General features: G+C 42.9%; 1 protein-coding gene across 2 annotated transcripts in view; it reads left to right on the forward strand.

Moving 5' to 3' along the window:
- LOC135915691 (low-density lipoprotein receptor-related protein 1-like) overlaps positions 1–20,374 on the forward strand; it is a 118,046-nt gene that overhangs the window by 78,547 nt on the left and 19,125 nt on the right. For both annotated transcript variants that reach the window (XM_070531029.1, XM_070531028.1), the window contains 5 exons: positions 5,357–5,713; positions 9,138–9,273; positions 17,691–17,978; positions 19,619–19,743; positions 19,822–19,945. In XM_070531029.1, coding sequence (XP_070387130.1) covers positions 5,357–5,713; positions 9,138–9,273; positions 17,691–17,978; positions 19,619–19,743; positions 19,822–19,945 — 1,030 coding nt within the window. The remainder of the gene's footprint in view (positions 1–5,356; positions 5,714–9,137; positions 9,274–17,690; positions 17,979–19,618; positions 19,744–19,821; positions 19,946–20,374) is intronic.

The following is a 20,374-nucleotide window of genomic DNA, read 5'->3' on the forward strand; positions in this document are numbered from 1 at the left end:
CGACATAATGGTCGTTTGAAATTGCACTGTAGCTCCGCCCCCCTTTGAGTGAGCGAGCGGAGCGGAGACCGGAAACCGCGGTGTTGTGACGTCAACTCTGCTTTGTTCCTTCGCAGCGTCCGCGACCATGCCTGACCGCGCTTGTTTCTGCGTGCGTGCCATCGTAATCTGCTTCGATCGACCCTGCATTCCTTTGTTGGTGCGTTTGCGTGTATGTAGAGTGGTAGTCAACGTGCGTGGTAGTCAACGTGAGTGGTAGTCAACAGATGAAGGTCACTACACGTACTGCATGAACCGGGACGCTTTTCACGCGTTTAAACCATCTTTGTAGATTGCTGACAGCTTTGGACAGCGCACAAATACCGACGATCGCATCACCGCTTACGTTACACGAGGAGGCATGCAGGAACACAACACTACAGTTGTTTGACCGGAAACGAGCTCACTAGATCGGCAAAAGATCGGCGAGATCACTAGATCGCTTTGCAGAAAACATACTCACCAAAGAGCATTTCCAACACGAGGAGATCCCAAGACTTTGCTTTCGTTCGCGTTGAAAGCACTGCTCGCACCAGCATCGTTTGCTTCTTCGAGAGGCCGGCTCTTCGCAATCGGCTCGTACATGTAGGGAGTAACGCCGAACTCCTCAGAAAAACGCAGTCTCTCTAAATTTTCCATTACCGTCTCAGAAAAACAGCACCAAACTTCCTGGCACCGCGCTTCATTTGTAGCGGCAGCGGTCGGCAGCGGCAGAGTTGACGTCACGAGGCGCACCGACCAATCACAGGCGGAAACGAGACGTGCGAGCTGGGCGTGTCCGCTGCTGCACTTTTCGTCGAAATAAAATATATTTGCGCTTTCTTTCGCTCAATTTCGATACGATATTCGAATTCGGAGGGTTGAAAACCATTATGTACAGATGTTCACTCATTTTTTCTGGAAAACCTTTCAGCTTCCCTTTTTAAATATTTCTCAACAGTCAGAAAGAATTGCCCTAGTGACTCAGCACTTTTGTACACAATCATCAAAATCATTTCAGGGTCCCTTTAACTCTTTCCTTACTACGAGAAAAATTAAATTTTCAGAGACAAAACATCTTTTTTATTCCCTCCGACAACATTATATATTATATAATGCAGCATTATAAATTATAGAAAATTCATGTTACCAAGTACATATGTTGCAATAAATACATCTTTCATAGATAAAGAAATATTTACTGACTGACGTTTATGTGGCCACTTAAAAAAAATTAAAAGCGACAATATTGATTTACTATCTACAAAAAAAAAATGTAAGGAATTGAAAATTTACATTTTGGTCATAAATGTACCAAAAGTACTTTCATGAAAATAATTGGCACTTAATTGTTCTACGGGTCCAAAACACAAAAAGGTTCATCTTTCCGGTGCTGTGCTGCACAAGGATAACGTTCAACTTCATGAGGCAAAGGTAGACTGCATTTCTTGCAGCAATTTTTTTTTCTTTGTACTCCAGATAGCACAGCTTGTAGCTTCACCTCTTCTGCATTTTGCTGGGTTGGTGTTGAAGTTCTGGTACTGGTTTTCGAGTTGGAAAGCCTTTGCAATTTTCTCTGTCAAATCCCAGTAGTTTGAACGAGCTGTTTTAAAACTGGCCAAAGTTTGTACTTCTCTGAAACTGCAACTGTTATAAACATCTTGAAATGCCCAGTTCTGCATGTTCAGCATGCCAACTTTTTCATGTTGCATGTTCAACTGCTGCCAACTTTTCCGTCCAATTATCATTGCCCTTTAGAACTGGGAAATTGCAAACATGTCAATGTAACATTGTCCTCCAACTTAATTCTGGTACTCCGATCATAAATTCTGATGCTGATATGTCGTGATCACTAGTGGCACTTCTTCATCATCATCATCATCATTAAGTAATAATAATAAAGTCCCAAAGAGCAATAGCCACACTAAGTTTTGCTACAATGTGAATGCCTTAATTTATCAAAAGTTATGTCAAAAGTCAGTTTTGCTGCAGAAACTATTTCTGAAAGCCCTTTTTCTGGCTGCCTACCAGATAATGTTATGTATCTAAGGAACAGTTTTGGCGTGCTGAAATCGGTGATTAAAATTGTTGGTCACCAGTAATAGATCTGAATAGATGTAACGAAAGGGTTAAGGCTAAATTATTAATGCATGAAGCATGGATGTAAGCATGGATGAAGCAGGTGTAATGTATGTGGTATGAATGGTATTGCTGATATGTCGTATGTAATCACAAGTGGCATGTCTCTCTTTTTTTTAATGAAATACATGAAAATTCATTTTTTCATGCATTTTATACTTAAAGGGTCTCTGATATGGTTTGGACAAATTTTGTACATTTGTAAGCTACAGCTACAGTAAAACATTCGTGCCATAATGTAAGTGAAGCATCTCGTATTAAGAGAGTTAGGGAGGATTACAAGTTACCCTTCTTCATAGCCATGTTTTTTCTTCTGAACTCGTTAACAGAGTGATTGGGGCTAAGCTCCGCCTTCAATGGCTATGGGACATGATGTGACGTCGTGTCGTCTACTTCCGCTGTCTTAGAGCCAGCATGCGAAGTCTCTTCAACCTCTGTGCTAGCCACTTGTCCCTTGATTCCAACCGAGAGCAATCCAAGCAGCGTGTGTTGCACGTGTTCTGTGCCATGCCAAGCATGTCTGGTATTCCGGTAAACGCAGATAAGTTGGGCATTTTTACTGATGGGCGGAGGCACAAACTACCCACTGTGATAAAGGGGATTTAGCGTTACGTAGCGATATACGTACAGTATATGTGAGCGGCCTACACAGTGCAGTCACCTGGTGGTGCAGAGCATAACCAGCCAAACGCAGAGCTAATATTGCTGTAACCAAGTGCAAAACATTTTAAGGGGCCCTTCACCAGGTCTGGCCATTTTGAGCTGGCAAGTAGAGTGCATACAATGTGCGCTAACGATCGGGTCTGCTAAGTATTACATCGCTACATGCTGTAAAAAGAGCTGAAATTTCAAACCAAATGCCGTTTTCCCTTTTCCTCGCGGGCGACATGTTCCTAGCCAGCGATGTGGCATATATGGGCAAGTGCACCTACGTACATGTCTGTGCTGTGACCTTGCTCATAGTGACAATTGACTTCAAGAATTATTCAAGGGAACATCTGTTATTTGTGCAATCTGTTGCTTCATTAGATGAATTAAAGTTGTGGGGTCTGATATGGGATATTCTCACACCGTACTCTTGGGACAAAGGAACGACAACACAGTAGTGCAAACAATCACAAGGGCATTTATTGCACCTTTCATACATCAATGCCTGCTAGCCGAGTTGCTATCCACAAAACATGCCGATGGGCGCGCGACAAATCTAGAAGTCCGACTCACCGCGTCCTCGCGAGCGAATATGTTCGCTCCATGCTGGATCCGAACGCCTGGTCGTTCGCGTGTATAGTCACGCGAATCGTGGCGCGTTCGAAGGCGGCCACGCGAGGCGGTCTCGCAGATGCATCGGCCGCCGCGCGTGCGGAATGTCCGCGCTGTTCGGCGACCCGCCGGGGAAGAGCGTTGCTGCACGTGCAGCACGTCTGTCCCGCTGGCTGTCTCGAACCCAAGAGAGCAAGCGCCTTCCTTTCGGCGCCCAAGTAACCTCGCGGCGTTAGCAGCCCAACACTCGCGCCATCTCTCGGAGTGCGCTTCAACCACATCGACCGCGCTGACGTCACGCAGGCTACGCGGCGAAGCGGGACCACAGGAGACGCGCTATGCGGGAAAAACATCAGGGGAGGCGCGAGGGTCGCGCATCCCCACAAAGTTTAGAAAAATAATAAAACACACAAACCAAGTGTCTGCGTGCTTTTTTTTTTTACTTCGTGCCATAGCAAGAGAGATGTACTTCCATTACGTCTGCTGATTAAGCGTCGTTCAATTGCATGCGCAGACAGCGAAACCGTCATTTTCTACTGTATTCTAGTATGCGATCATGCTCTGTGGTCCACTTGTGTCTGCTTCAGTGTTAGTGTAGCACTGACTTGTACCTCTAGTCAGATGCTCTCCTGCACAACGCACAAAATTGTCTAGTGCACGAGACAAACAGAATAGCTCATGCGCAACACCGTCAGCAAAAGTGTGCGCCACGCAGCAATAAATGGAGAGAAAAAAAAAAGTGGTGGGGCTTGTTACGTATGCGTCATGCAGGGAATGCAGGGAAGGAATTTCACTTCTGGAAGCTGGACAGGGCAAGTGGAAAGAGTGTTATGTTAGCGGTGACGCTCGCCTCTTGAAATCATGGGTTAGCGGCACTGAAATATTTCTACCTTGGCCATTAATGAACCAATTTGAAAAATCCTTGCGGTAGAACACTCCTTAAGGGCACAAACAACTTGCAGCATATAGTGGAAATTTTCGGTGACCTGGTGAGGGGGCCTTAAAAAATGTTAAAAGACAATGTGTTCATGATAATGCTGCCGTCGAAAATTTACACAAACAACAAAGTAGAATAAACTTGATTACTGCTATAGTAGCTCTGTTTGTCTGGTTGAGCTCTGTGCCACCGTGGGGCTGCACACTGCAGGCTGCTCATGTTTGTGCCTCTGCTTGTCTTGCAAAACACTCAGTCTGCCTGTGTTTACTGGAATACCAGACACACTAAAACTCTCTATTGTTGTACTAATGCTCCATTGTAAAGTAACGGGTGCAGACACGTAGATTGGATACTGACAGCCCCCACAATGTTCCGAGGGCGATTCGTGGGCTTCCGAAAAGAAAGCTCGAGACCAATACTGAAGGCACAGCGTGCGTCAACATGGAGTGCGTTGTAACTCAACCAGACGACACTTGCTGTGTGCCGAAAGTGCTTGAGTGCAGCAATAAGTTGTCTTCGTGTATTCTCTTTCTGTAGCTTTTTTTTATGGAAACAAAATAACCAACTTTCCAACTATCACAAACAACATTTGTTCACCACAAATTTGGAAAAATTATGCATGATGCAATCTGGACAGCCAACGTACAGCTCGCCTAATTAACGTCACATGCGTGAGCTACGTAGATTGTAATGGGGCTGCTGAAAACTCGGGGGAGCGGCGCCTCTGTGATTGGTGGCGATGCACATTTTTAAAACCTTACAATAAATTACACGCTTTGCTCGAAGTGCCTAAATGTGTCATTTAATGATCAGAAGGACCTTTCCTAACGACTCGGTACATTTGTACAAAATCGTCAAAATCTTTTCACGGTCCCTATAAGAGTACAGTTTCCACTAGGAAGTGTTAAAATAGTGTATATTATTCTGTAATGAGCTTTTGTGTAAAGTGTAGATGCATACTATAACATCAAAAGAAGATGCAAATAACTTGTTGCTCTGCAGCCTCAAGACACCCGTGCCATCAGTTATCGGTGCCTTGCAATGGAATCTGCCTTCCTGAAGAAGATGGCCACAGATGCTTGCCTATTGGAGGCTCGGACACTCTTTTAGTGTTTCTCCAGAATCATAGGACTGTAGTTTACCCTGTTGGGTCAGATGCTACCGTGCCACCCCTCCTCTTGCAAGCAGAATTCAGTGAGATGCCCCTGGATTCAATCCATGTTCTCTCAACTGAAGAAGCAGTAGTATTTTCCAGCCGTGAACGACTGTATTGGGCCCGCATTGATGGTTATAATGTTACTCCTGTGGCAACGTTGAATAACACCAGAGTCACTGCACTGGCTGCTGATGCATCTTCAGGTGAGGATTTCTTCACCTCTTTTCCTTCCTTTTGAATGTTGTGTAATTCATTGTGTGTGTCTGTGTGTGGCTGTGTCATTCATTGATCTTTGTTGGCTGACTACTCTTTGAGCCAACTTGAACACTGTAAATGGATGGGACAGCTGTGCCAATTTTACCAATGTGATGCATTTGCTGCCTGCTGCACCAATTGCTTCACAGTGTGCCTATGCTACTGCAAAACATGAAATCCCCACGAGAGAGACGTTCTCAGGAGTATAGATAAAAAACACGAAATAGGCTTGATGGGGTCTGTACCCCCTGAACAAAAAATTCACATTGGCAACATGATGATAGCAGCATTTATACAATACTATGTAGCACAAAGCATGTGCTATAGGGCTCAATATGAATTGCAACACAGCATACACCAGTCAGTTTTTTAATAAAAGAACAAGTGCCATTTGTCTTGCTAACAGGGTGCTACCAGTAATCTGAACGATGTCCAGCAACTTTCTTGTGTAGGTCCTGCCATGCTGCCCCCCCCCCCCCCCCTCCCAAAAGAAAAAGACGAACTGTTGTGTTGCTACCCATATTGAGCATGTAGTACATTATATGCAAAAAAGAAAACCAAGACTAGCTATTTATTTAGATGAAATGGCAATCTGTAGCTAATCATTTGGTCACCATATTGTGTTTGTGAGGCAGGAATGTGGCAGATTTCTTGGTTATGTGTATTCTATGGCATATCACATTTTGTAAGACAAGCCAATCTCTCAAAATAGTGAGATTTTCCTCTTCCCACCTTCTTTAGTAGTAAATAATTGTAAAAGTCGTGCACCTTCTTGACTCTAAGAGGCAAAAAAAGGGCTCAGTGTGAGCATCGAACCTCAAGTTAGTTATTGTATGCAGTGCTTTCTTCCACAACAAAAAATGCTCAATTAGACTGAGTTGTTTTAGCCCAAACCAGGTGACTGTACGTAATGTGTGAAAGAAAAAGGGAGTTTTATATGAGCAAGTTAATATTCTGAGGAAGAAAGAAGCGTAACCTTGTAAGTACACCAGCAACATGAGCGAGTTTAATAGCGTCCATATCAATATGAATATTCCATGTTAGATGTTGCTCAAATATAACTCCAAGGGTTTTGGCTGATGAAGCAACATCAAGGTAAGCATTGCCAAATTTTAAAGCACCCTCAATGTTTATTTGACGATTTGTTGTCTAAAAAGCAGTGCTTTGGTTTTGTTAGTAGTAATTAACGACAGTTTGCTTTGCTCCATGCATTTAATCTAGTGGGCACAGTGTTTGCTTTGTACACTGAATCTTCCTTGTCTGTTGAGGTGAGGAATAAACTTGCGTCTGCATAAATTATAAGCAGAATTAAGTGCATCTTTTGTATCATTTATGTAAAGGTTAAATAACAGTGGCCATTAAACACTTCCTTGGGGTGCACCTGATGTGAGTGCGAGATCTGAAGCTTCATTATTTATTACAACCCTTCGGTGGCAAAATTTCAGATAGCTATTCAATAAATTTAAAAACACCCCTGAATTTATATATTTCAAGTTTCTTTAACAAGGTCTCATGTTTTATCCGATCGAATGCCTTTGAAAAAATAGAAGAATATTCCGAATTTTAGTAATTTATGTTTGATGCCATCTAGAAGAAATTCTTTTTGCGTTACGAGCACTAGCTCGGTGGAGAGCCCTTTCTGGACACCGACTGACTTTTTGTTATGTATGTTGTGCTTTTCACAATATCAAACGCAATTAAATTTTTTTCGAAACTGCTGTTAACACTTCAGATGTATATGTGCATTTAGTATAGCCGTCAACTAGCATACTCTGTAAGGCATTGTTTGCCATAAGCAACACACCACCTCCACTTCCAGAAGAATGGTTCGACTAATTACTTTTATAACCAAGAATATTGAGCACCTCGGTGTTGTTCTGAAACAGTGTTTGACATATCATTATAACATCAAAGGAAAATTCAAAAGACAAAGCAAAACATCAAGTTCATTGCCCTTATTGCGAGCAGATGGTGTGTTAAAAGTGAAAGATAAGCGTTTAGGATTGCGTTGGTAAACATCAGCTACTTCGGATGGTGTCAGTGCTGTGGCCGAAGTCTGTGATGCATCAAGAGCAGCAAAAATTGCATTACTCTTTTCTTTACTCTATCTTTTCAAGGTCTTTAGTGCATGTTACTCAGAGCAGTCGTGATTCATCTGTTTTTTTGGCAAATATTTTTCCACCCCTGGTCCATGTATATTTCCACTGTCTAGCCTTGTTTTGTTAGATTACCTGCGCGACAAGGTTTTTCAGTTCTGGGCATAAGTGTTCATTGACAAAGACTGGAGTGTTGCATTTGAAACCAAAATCAGATACAGAAATGCATTTCTTGCATGATTTTTCAGCGATAGCATCTCGTTGCGCTCGATAAGAAAATTGTACTACTGTGTTGGGAAGGTTTCCATCCTTTGAGTGCCGAGAATCTACATCAGCTTCAGTTATTAGTTTGCAGATGTCATCACCAAGTTGTTTTAGGATTGTTGGTGAAGCTTCAGGTTTTGTTGTGGGAACGCCCTCGACTTCAATATTTCCATTCTGCGAGTACTGTTCCTGATCAGTTGGTTCTGCCTGGGTGACATTCACTCGCTCTTCGAGTGCTCTGTACTCTAAAGTGAGGCATTTTCTTTCCTTGGAGCAACATTTTCGTTTTCAATCTTTGAGCACTTCATGGTAATGGCATCAGAGAGAGTGCTGAAGAAGAGTCTAACAAGTGCTTTAGTTCTTTGTATTTTTCGCAGAGCTGCCTCTTTATTGCAGCGTGCATTTCAATCATTTCCTCTTTGAAGTCTTTCATTAACTTCGCTAGGTCAGACTACATATTGCCACTGGACATGAAAAACACCTTGGCAGCAGCAGCAGTGAAAGTAAACAGAGTAGTGGTGTAGAAAGTTCGCAATGTGCTAATGCACCGACCTGTGATTTAGATGCGAATAATGTAAATTGAAGTGGCCCCTATCATCACTGCTGCCAAGTAAATATGACGAACAACAACGAAGGGTTCATGTACAGGCTAGTTTTTTGCAGAAAGTGGCAGCTTTGTTTAATGTTCAGGATAGGAGGAGGAGCTGTACTGCCATAGTCGACAAGTCTCGCAAACTTTGTCAACAAATATTCTGAACACTTAAGGGGACCGTTAGTTTCTCGTAGGCTCATTGTACATTGTTTAGCTGGACTTCTGGTCAGACAGAATGTCTCTTGCCAAGGTCTCTTACAACAGCCTTCAAAGGCACCTGTTGTGAACTCTGGTTTTATTGCAAAAAAAAAATCATTTCTGTGTGCTTCATAATATTTTTTTTATGCATTGCTTCCTACCACTTACTGGGTATGTATTGATAATTTTCCTATGAGTTACTAAGAAAGCATTTTTTTCCAGGTCTTTTGTACAGAGCTGTGTTTAGCAGTCATGGTGCCCGAATTGAGTCTTTCTTCCTGAATGGAACTGGTGTTAGTGTTCTGGTAGACACTGACCTTCACAGGGTCAATGCTTTGGCAGTACACCCTTCTAGAAGGTGAGTTTACCTTCTTTGTACCCATATAAAAATTGCTGTTGTTAAAATGTCAGTAAAAATTTTGCTGTGCTGTTATAAAAAACATAATTGTCTAAAGAATGCAAGTGAATTTGAATTCTGGGATTTTATGTGCCAAAACTACAATTTGATTATGAGGCATACTTAGTGAGGGACTCTGGATTAATTTTGACCACCAAGGGATCTTTAACGTGCCTCCAGTGCATGGGACATGGCCGTTTTTGCATTTTGCCCCCATTGAAATGCGGCTGCTGTGGCTGGGACTTGATCCCATGATCTCGTGATAGCCGCTAAGCCACCATGGCAGGTAAAGAATGCAAGTGATGGTCAAGTATGTCTCTCTGTAATATTGCCAGTGTTGTGGGTATGGTTCGATAATAGAATTGTGGAGTATTAAAACATGCCAAAATCCATAAAGATTAGTTGAAAAAAAGAACTGGAGCTTTTTTGTATGATGAGGTTAGTGTAACTATTTAAATGTCATGTATCAAAAAGTCATAAGACTTAAATTTTGCATTTTGTACATGTCACGAGAGCTTACAATAATGAAAATCCCCCTTTTTCTCTCCAAGAGCTATGCCTGTGTTTCTGAAATGCACTAGTAGGTGTATTTTTAGGCTTTTAATTTACAGAATTTTAAAGAATTGCCTGTGGCAGATAATGCAGTGCTGCAATTTGAGCTTGATTTATGCCAAAAAGCGGGCATTACTTAGGAAAATTGCTTAATCTACCTTACAATAATCTGATTAAATATTAATTGTTTAGCTGAGAGAACCCATGTTACAATTTTGGAATTGAAGCCAACCAATGCTTTAGGCATGCCCCATTTCAGAGGAATCAAGAGTAGCACCAGTTCCGATGTGACTCAAAAATGCTCCACAAAGCAAACCAATGTTCCACATAGTTTTTCCCTAGGTGACCAAGGAAGTTTTTAAGATAAGTGGGACACCTGGGTATTTTGCTGCAGTTGTAATGGTGATTGCCCCAAAATATGTGCTAGTATTGAGATACCTCCTAAATTGAAATGCCTTGGGCAATGGGGATCTTTAACTGTGTGTTGAAACTAATTCCAGAAAGTTCTGAATGTCATGTTGAGCTAGTGTAACTTTAATTCAATTTTTGCATACATATTTGGTTTACCTGAGAGCAATGATCATGTCTTCAAGTTAATCTTCTTCAGAAGCATACTACCGTATTTACTTGCATAATGATTGCACTCCTGAATTTTGTCATCAAAATTCGATTTTTTTTTTCCCGTGTAATAATCGCACCCCGAACTTGCCACAGTGATATGTCGTGTGCCACGTCTAGCTAATAATGATCGCGCTTACCATGTGTCAAATGCTGTCGAATGCTATGTGAACAACTCTTCAAGACATACCAAGCAGTATGCACGCACTTAACATTCTTTACCCCGCAGGGGCGTCTGCGCAAGCAGGCGTTTGGTGTGTTGCGACACCACGGACCCGAGCACACGAGGTTTGGACCCTCCCGCGTGTAGTCGTGCGCGGCTTAGCCGTGTCCGGGGAAAGGGGGATCCTGGAGGTTGAGCCGATGCTGGGTGATCGGACCTTTAGGGCCCCCCGGCGGAGGCAACACACCTCTTTGGCCTCTGCTTCACGTAGACGGCACCCCCGGACTGACCCACCCGGGGGAAATCGGTAGTCGCCTCTTCCTATCTCTCTCTCCTGAAACCTTCGTCTTTATCTCTCACTTTTTTACCTTTCCTGTCTTCTTCTCTCTTCCATTTACTTCCTTTCTCCACGGCGGCAAGGGTTAACCTTGTGTGGATATCCTACCTTGGGTACACCATATTTGGTTATAGTGACGGCGTACGGCTGGCGTCGTGCAGGCTTGGACACAAGCCCTGCCGCGTCCCCTCGTTGGGCTCCGTGGTGGGCGGTCGGCGCTGTTGCCGAACACAAACATTTTCCTATGGCAGCTCAAATCTCTGTTCTCCATGATCGGCGTCTCAAAAGATGCCGCACCGAAGTACCGTTTCAATTCTCCTTTCGAAGCAACGCTCCATCCTTCCCCAAATACTATGTAGTCCATAGTGAAAGCAACACGCCTATTAGAAAGCTTTCTCCATTCCTGGTCGCTAAATGCCTGAAAGATAAAATCGGACAGACATACAAAGCCTCCAAAATGTCCAGCGGGGACCTCCTCCTAGAACTGAATAATAAAGATCAAGCAGATAAGCTGTCTGAACTTACCAGTATTGGCGAGGCGACAGTGACTGTTTCAGCCCACAGAACACTCAATACAAGTAGGGGAGTAATATCTGAAGAAGATTTTATTGGATTAAGCGACGAGGAATTGCTGGAAGGTTTCCAGGAACAAAATGTTACCAAGGTACAGAGAATAGTAATCTGCAGAAACGATCAAGAAATCCCCACCAAACACGTTATACTCACCTTCGGAACAAGCGTAATGCCTACCTCGCTCGATGCAGGTTATGTTAAAGTCAATGTAAGACCATATATTCCAAACCCTAGACGATGTTTCAAGTGCCAAAGGTTTGGACACGCTTCACATGCATGTCGAGGACAAACAACTTGTGCTAAATGCAGCTCCAACGAACACCAATCTGAGAATTGCACTTCTTCCCCACATTGTGTTAACTGCAAGGGAGATCACCCAGCTTATTCACGGTCCTGCCCTTGCTGGAAAAAAGAAAAAGAAGTCATTGCTCTAACTGTAAAAGAAAAAATTTCGTTCTTTGAAGCCCGAAAGCGGCTTTCGTATCTTCCCCGAAGAAGTTATGCCGAAGTGACGCAGGCGGGGGCAGCGTCACAGAGGCCTCCGGAGTCCTCCGAGCCCACGCGCAGTGGTGCCGCAGTGACTCCTCCCGCCCCCGTGGTGGAAGCAGTCAGTACTGCTCCACCCTCTTCGACGGCCCTGCAGACACCAGCCCCGCAGGGACCTAAGATCAAGCGAACCCCAAGGCCCGAGACACGTGTCTCGGCGCCTAACTCTCGATCCTCCAGCGCCTCAGAGAGAGCGATGGAGGTCGACGCAAAAACCCCGGTGTCATTGACACCGAAGGACAAGCGCTCTCTTGAGCGCGGTAAGAGGGACAAGATCCCAATAACCACCCAAAATAAGAAAGCGATAACCTGAAGGTTATCGCTCATTTGTATTAGCCTTTTTATCCATGTCACCTATAATCCCACCTCTTAGTTTTTCGTAGTGCCAGTTTTACCTTTCAATTTCAAGATGGCTTTTATTATTCATTGGAATTGTAGAGGGCTTTTACACAACTTAGGTGACATCAAAGACTTGTTAAGTAAATTCTCGCCTGTGGCCTTGTGCTTACAAGAAACAAACTTAGGCGAAAAGCACAAAAACATTTTAAAAGGCTTCACTGTTGTGCGGCGCGATCGTACTCAGGCGAACCGGCTTTCGGGTGGTGTAGCTATAGTCCTACAGAGTGGCATTGCAGCTAGAGAAGTTGCCATTAATACTCACTTAGAAGTCGTTGCAGTCACGGTTTTAGCACATAAAACCATTACCATTTGTTCAATGTACATACCACCACATTCACATTTTACTGTAAGAGATCTGGAGTTAGTTTTAAACCAGCTACCTAAACCTTTTTTAATAGCAGGTGATTTTAACGCTCATAACATATTATGGGGTAGCAAAACAACTGACACCAGGGGACAAACACTTGAAGATTTTATCCTGACTAACGAAATAAGCCTTTTAAACACTGGTTCGGCAACGTACTGCTCCCCAAGCACAGGAGGTATGAGCTGTCTTGATCTGGCGCTGTGCACTCCATCTCTGTTGATAGATTTTAAATGGAGTGTTATTAACAATCCCTATGGTAGCGATCATATGCCCGGCACTATTGAAAGAACATCTCCTTTCCCTACAGTACCATTAAGATCACCCCATTGGAAACTCCATCTAGCAGACTGGCCTCTCTTCAGCGAGAAGGCCAGTCTCGATGACATATCAGATGATCAAACAATAGACGAAATGAATGAAAAGATTATTGCCTCCATACTTGCTGCAGCAGAACAGACGATCCCGCAATCCTCCGGTTTCTTAAGGAAAAAACTAAAACCCTGGTGGACGAGTGAATGTACACAAACTAAAAAAGCACAAAACAAAGCTTGGGGTATCTTTCAGCGATACCCAACACAAGATAACCTCCTGTATTTCAAAAAAGCAAAGGCGAAAGCCAGGCACACGCGTAGGCAAGCCGAACGACAGTCATGGCAATCATATGTATCCTCCATCAACAGCTCAATAACATCCAAAAGAATGTGGGATCAGCTTCGTAAATTTAGAAGCCAGTACGCTCCTTATACAATCCCCATACTCTCACCTCCAGGTACACAGACGAATTTAAAAGAACAAGCAGACATATTAGGGCAGCATTTCCATAACATATCAAGCTCACTAAACTACTCCACTGAATTTCAAAAGTACAAACAATCAGCAGAAAAACAAAAGCTTCCGACAGCAGGAAGTTCCGAGAAACCATATAATGCCCCCCTAACACTTTCCGAAATTAACAGAGTACTCACTACTGGGAAAAAAACAGCGCCAGGTCCAGACAGAATACATTACACAATGCTCGCACATCTATCTTCAAAAGCAGTTAAGACATTGCTCCGCTTCTTTAACATAATCTGGGAAACAGGAAAAATGCCGAATGCGTGGAAAAAAGCCATTATAATCCCTTTCTTGAAAGCTGGAAAGCATCCTACAACAGCTACCAGCTACCGACCTATAGCACTCACAAGCTGTCTCGCCAAGTCATATGAATCCATTATAAACATCAGATTGACGTACGTCCTCGAAACTGAGAACCTGCTCGATAATCATCAGTGTGGGTACAAGAAAGGCTGCTCCACAACAGATCATCTAGTTCGGTTAGAACACGAGATACGTGCAGCCTTTCTACAAAAGCAATATTGTCTTACAGTGTTCTTTGATCTCGAAAAAGCGTATGACACAACATGGAGGTTCGGTATTTTAAGGGATTTAGCGGATTTAGGGATCCGCGGCAGAATGCTTAAATGTCTAGCTGATTTCATGTCCGATCGAACATTCCAGGTGCGTTTGGGAACGGTGCTGTCCAGCGTATTTATTCAGGAAAACGGAGTACCTCAGGGATGCGTATTGAGCACAACACTGTTTGTGGTAAAAATGAACTCGCTCAATAATGTAATTCCATCTTCTATAATGCATTCACTATATGTGGATGATCTTCAAATTGCATGTCGTGCATCGAACATGGCAACCTGCGAACGACAAATTCAAATTACACTAAACAAACTAACGCAGTGGGCATCTGAAAACGGCTTTCGATTCTCAAGTGAAAAAACGATTAGTGTTGTCTTCACACAAAAAAGAGGCCTACAACCAGATCCCATCCTTAAACTACAGGATGCCACACTACCCGTGAAACAAGAACACAAGTTTCTGGGTGTTCTGTTTGATAAAAAGTTGAACTTTCTCGCACACATCAATAGTATTAAATTCAAAGCGAACAATGCACTTAACATTCTAAAAATCCTCTCCCGGAAACGGTGGGGCTCTGACCGTAAATGCCTGCTACACGTCTACCGCACTTTGGTGCGTAGCATATTAGACTATGGTAGCATTACATATGGTTCAGCCAGACTATCTTACGTCCGACGACTTGATCCTGTCCACAACTTAGGACTACGACTAGCATGCGGTGCTTACAGAACATCACCTATACAGAGCTTACATGTTGAATGTAATGAACCTCCTTTACAGCATCGCAGAGCGCTACTAACGTTTTCCTACATACTCAGAATCCGATCCTCACCACAACACATATGCTACAACATCGTCACAAAGTGCAGCTCACGCTTACATTACACAAATAAACCAAACATGATTAGGCCGCTTATCTTGCGATACGAGGAATACTGTCGGGAATATGACATCCCTCGGGAAGTCTTCCAGGTTGCCAGAAAGCCAGAACGTTTACCCCCGTGGTGTGATTTCACAGCGTTATGTGATTGGACACTAACACATCTAAAGAAAAGAGACACACCACATCAACACATTATACAAGAATTCCGCTCTCTTCAAGACAAGTACATAAACTACATAGAATTTTATACTGATGGCTCTAAAACGGAAAAACACGTGGGTGTAGGGGCTGTAACAGAAAATTGGGAAACATGTATTCGATTACCTCAACATGCCTCTGTCTACACAGCCGAAGTGTACGCGATATGGACGGTAGTTCAAAAGATCATTGCTGACAAACTTGAAAACACTGTCATCTACACAGATTCATTAAGCGTACTGAAGGCTCTACACATGAAATCCCAAAGTGAACCCTTGCTCGGCGATATTTTGAATGCATTAACGTCAAACAAATATGGCAGATCAATTAAGTTATGCTGGGTACCAAGCCATGTTGGAATATTGGGTAACGAAGCGGCGGATAGATGCGCATCAATGGCAGCGTACAAAAACATTCAAAATACAGCACTTCCATATAAAGACAGTGTCAATGCGATTCGGAAGGCCTTGACGTCAAAATGGCAACGCGATTGGGACACTTGTTTAAGCAACAAGCTTCATCTAATTAAACCTGTCATTGGAGAGTGGAAATCATGCAGTCACCAGCAACGATTCTGCGAGGTGATCTTGTGTCGACTTTGAATTGGACACACACATCTGACGCACAATTTCCTTCTCCGGAAAGAAAACCCGCCAACTTGCGAAAAATGTAACGAAGCTCTTACAGTCATGCACATCTTAATAACATGTCCACACATCGATACACTGAGACGGAGGTTTTTACACAGCCTGTATAAATTGCACATCCCATTACACCCTACCCTATTACTAGCAGATGACCCCCTAGTGCCATTTCCTAACCTCTTCGACTTTTTAGAAAAAACTGGCTATTTACACCAGCTATAATGTAATGCAGGGTTACCTGCCCTAACGGTCCTTTTATTTTGTCTTGTGACTGGCGCAGCATGGCCTTAGTTGCCTTTGTGCCACTAAACCCAAACTAACTAACTAACTAACATTAACATTCTTTAAGCAGATGCCCCATTTATTCTTTTCATCACTTTCTGCACTTCCATGAAAAAAAAAAAGCTACAACCAAACTTGCCTTGGCTTTATTATTTGTAAGCTTTATAATGGTTGTGGTCAACAACAACAAAAAAGGCATCTTTCAATTCTTTTCATCTGCACTCGTGGGCACGCAATGAATCGCGAGTGGCAACGATAGTAGCCACGTTTACACTGATATGTTAGAAGTGTACCCTATTCATACGCTGACACTTGTAACACAGCTAAGATATTCGCCCACCCTTAGCGGAAGCGTGCCGTATTAGGATAGTAGTGAAAACAAATGCCGCAGTTTCCACAGCATGCCCTCCGTGTGTTTCTGTGTCACTGCAGCTAAGCGCGCGTCATCACAATGAAACTGTGCTGCAGTTAGTCCTTCACTGTGTACATACAACTGCAGTGTTTATTCTGTGCAACAGGTAGCAGATAATTGCAGGAACACTTTGTAGGAACTAAAATAAAGCATTCGTTTCTGTTCCTTATACTCTGAGACAGCAACAGTTGCTTGCATCTCTGTTTCTGTCCCCTAGAAGTGGGCATTGCTACGTTATTGCCGCAAACTTGCCGATATTAACAATATTATTCATTAGTGATACGGAAGAAACTGTTTCAATGCACATAATGTACTCGCACGAAGAAAAAAAAATCTCGTTTGCTGCCATTTTTGTTTTGGTGACCCGCAATGTTACAGTGGTAGCCGCCTGTTTGTTGACCTGTTGTCATCCCGCAGCAAATGCGAGATGAAAAAACAAATTTCCTTTTTGCGAGAAATTTAACTTGCATAATGATTGCACCCCTGAATTTGTGTCAATTTATTTTGCAAAAAAGTGTGATCAATATGCGAGTAAATACAGTATATCAAAAACAATTTTTCAAACATTTTCAAAGCCTAAAGAAAAAAGCATCATTTATAGCACTTGAAAGTGCTGGTGATTTGTATCTTAACAAAAAGTGCTCGGAAAACAGGACTCAAAAGTGAAAGCAAGCACCCACCTCCAGCTCATGTCTGCTTCTTGTACAGCATCCTACCAACCCTAGGCTGAGATGCCATAAGTTAAAGCCTTTTGACTTGGACTGAATTTGGGCATGAACATAGATCATTAATCATCAAAAATGTTTTAAGTTTGTCATCACAATGAAACTGTGCTGCAGTTAGTCCTTCACTGTGTACATACAACTGCAGTGTTTATTCTCTGCAACAGGTAGCAGATAATTGCAGGAACACTTTGTAGGAACTAAAATAAAGCATTCGTTTCTGTTCCTTATACTCTCAGAGACAGTAACAGTTGCTTTTGTTGTCTCGTTTACAGACTTCTGTTTTGGAGTGATGCTGGTGAATGGCCGCGTATTGAACGTTTTGATTTAGAGACAAAGGAGAGGCAGACCATAGTACATGAAGAGTTGTTTCAAGTGTCTGACCTGACGCTAGACTTGGAGCATGACCTAGTGTACTGGTGCGACCTGGGCACAGCTCGCATTGAGCGAGCACGCCTGGATGGCACTCGTCGCACCAGCATAGTACTCAACAAGGGCCCGAATCGCCACTATTCCCCAGTTTCTGTGGCAGTCTTCCAATCGGTACTTTTCTGGATTGATAGGTGAGTTAAACAGGCCAGTTTGTTCCTTCAGCAACTCTCAACTACCACATGGTGACGTACACAGTGAAAACTTAAGATGCTAGACATTGTACAAACTCCGTAGTCGAATGGCTCACCTGGTCAAGGGAAGGCAGCAACAGTTTAATGGCTCTTACAAGAAATCGGTCAACTCCTTCCTTATCATGCCATAACGATAGTAGCAAATTTGATTGCCAAAAATAAATTTCGGAGATCCTTGACAGAGCTGACATATGTTGAAGATCACATTTTAAGTTGTGGTTACACCTGTTCTTTCCTTTTAATTCACACTGGGGAGTTTTGTAAAGTACACAGCATAGACCACCTATAACGTAAATTGCTGGAGCCATGAATTTCTGCACTTTAAGCGGTAGTGCACTATAACCAAAACAAAGGCTGTTTTTCAAACAATTTTTCAAAGGCTGTTGCACATGCAAAACATGTAGACCAAGCAGTCACATGTGTCTGAAAATCAAAGCATATGACCAGGATGTGCCCTCCCATTTGTTGGTGAGGAGGTTCCACTGCTTTCCAAGTGCTGTACATTCACTGTGAAGCACTTTGTTGACTCTGCACCTAACCACAACTTTAGCTGTCGACCCTCAGCGAGACTGCATTGGTTAGTCCTAGCTGGCGAGGGTGTCGGCTGACATGCTGTCGCAGGAAGCTCGCTCTTGTTGTATGTTCATACCCATAGATGAAGACATGATCTGGTGTGAGATATCACGTGCATAGGCGGAACCGACGGCAGTGCGCATGAAGTGGAGTTTGCGGGCGATCAGCTGGCAACTACTGTGAGTGCATATAGCAAAAGTTTGTATTTGTGCATACTTGTAGGAACCGTAAAAGCTCATGTGTGGACAATGTTCCGAATTGATGAATTTGCAGAACACAGTTTAAAATGACAGCGTTGCGAAGTCAAGGTCGCACACACAATATCTGTGTTTGCTTGTTGCACTCACGGCCTCAATCAATTTTATCACGCTGCTGGAATTGTAAACGATAACAAATTGATTTTAACATCGAAATTCGTTGTTCCAAGCTGCCGTGTAATTAAGACATTTTTTGGCACTATCTCTGTCTGAAAAAAATCGCTTGATGACGGTATTTGCTTTTCGCATACAAACTGATCAGCCAAAGATTGACAATGCACATGCGTTTGGTGTGGACCATGTGCTACTGACAAGCAACTGGAGCAAAAGGTTTCTCTGTTGCTTAGGCAACTTCCCAATGACCGATGAACCAGTATGCTGCCGCTGAATTAAAAAAAAAAACGTTTACTTTGTTTCTTGTTTGCTCGCTCGCTTTGCATCTCCTCTTCCTCCTCCGCATCGTCTTTGTTGCTCTCTCCTCGGCTGGCACACCTCATTGAGAAGCATGCTTGCTGTCTCACTTCTCTGCGGGATTTTTCGGCAGCCACATTGTAACTGGTATTTTGCCTCGTGCGACTTCACTTTAAGTGGTATGCATATAAATTGAGTTTTATGGGAAGATAAATGGGAGTCTGAAAAGATTGCATTATATCCGGTCCTACATTATAAGCAGTTACCTTATAAGTGGTCTCAGCTGTAATACAATTATTCGTAAGTGTGCAGGTTGTTTGAAATTGTTTTCTTTTTCAGCACCTACTCAGGTGGCTCTTTGGTAATGTTGGTCAAAAACAGGCATCCTCAGATCTCAACATGGAGTCGATTTCTTGGTCCAAACATGTCTCATCTGCAACTTTACAACAGGCACATACTCCCATGTGAGTGCCTCGTTGATGTACAGCTTCCATGAGCTAAGACACAAGCTGCGAAAACTACAGTGTTCATTTATTTTTCAGATCTCAATGAGTCAAGTGATATGTACAGTTCTAACCTGAACCCTATAATGTCTTGCCGTGGTTTCTGCTTCAATGGTGGGACCTGTTCAACCATTGATGGTGGCCCTGGTGGACCCACTTGCCAGTAAATGACTTTTTTTCTATTCAAATTGGTTATAGTCACCCATTAGTCGCTATAAAACTAGCTATTATTAAACCATTAGACATGAAAATAGTTCTGTTGTAACTACATAGAGCAGTGAAAGAAAACACTAAATATTGTGCAAATTTTCTGCCTTGCCACTACAGTGCACCTGATACCCCTGTCACATGGACACTGTTAAGCATGGTTGAACCAATGCAGTTTGAGCACAGCTACGTGGTCATAATCAAATGTGCTTGAAAGTGTGCTCCACGTGGTCAAATTGACCTAAGGCCCTTCTCTGGTGGCATTCTTCATAGCCCAAGCGTAGGTTTAGGAACTAGTGAATCAATCGGGTCAACCTGTAAGTACCAAGTTCAGGGGGTGGGAATCGTGCACCAATTGCACCATTTTGATACTCAAGCAAATTGC

Source organism: Dermacentor albipictus, chromosome 1, assembly GCF_038994185.2.
Source record: "Dermacentor albipictus isolate Rhodes 1998 colony chromosome 1, USDA_Dalb.pri_finalv2, whole genome shotgun sequence".
NCBI classification, from domain to species: Eukaryota; Metazoa; Arthropoda; class Arachnida; order Ixodida; family Ixodidae; genus Dermacentor; species Dermacentor albipictus.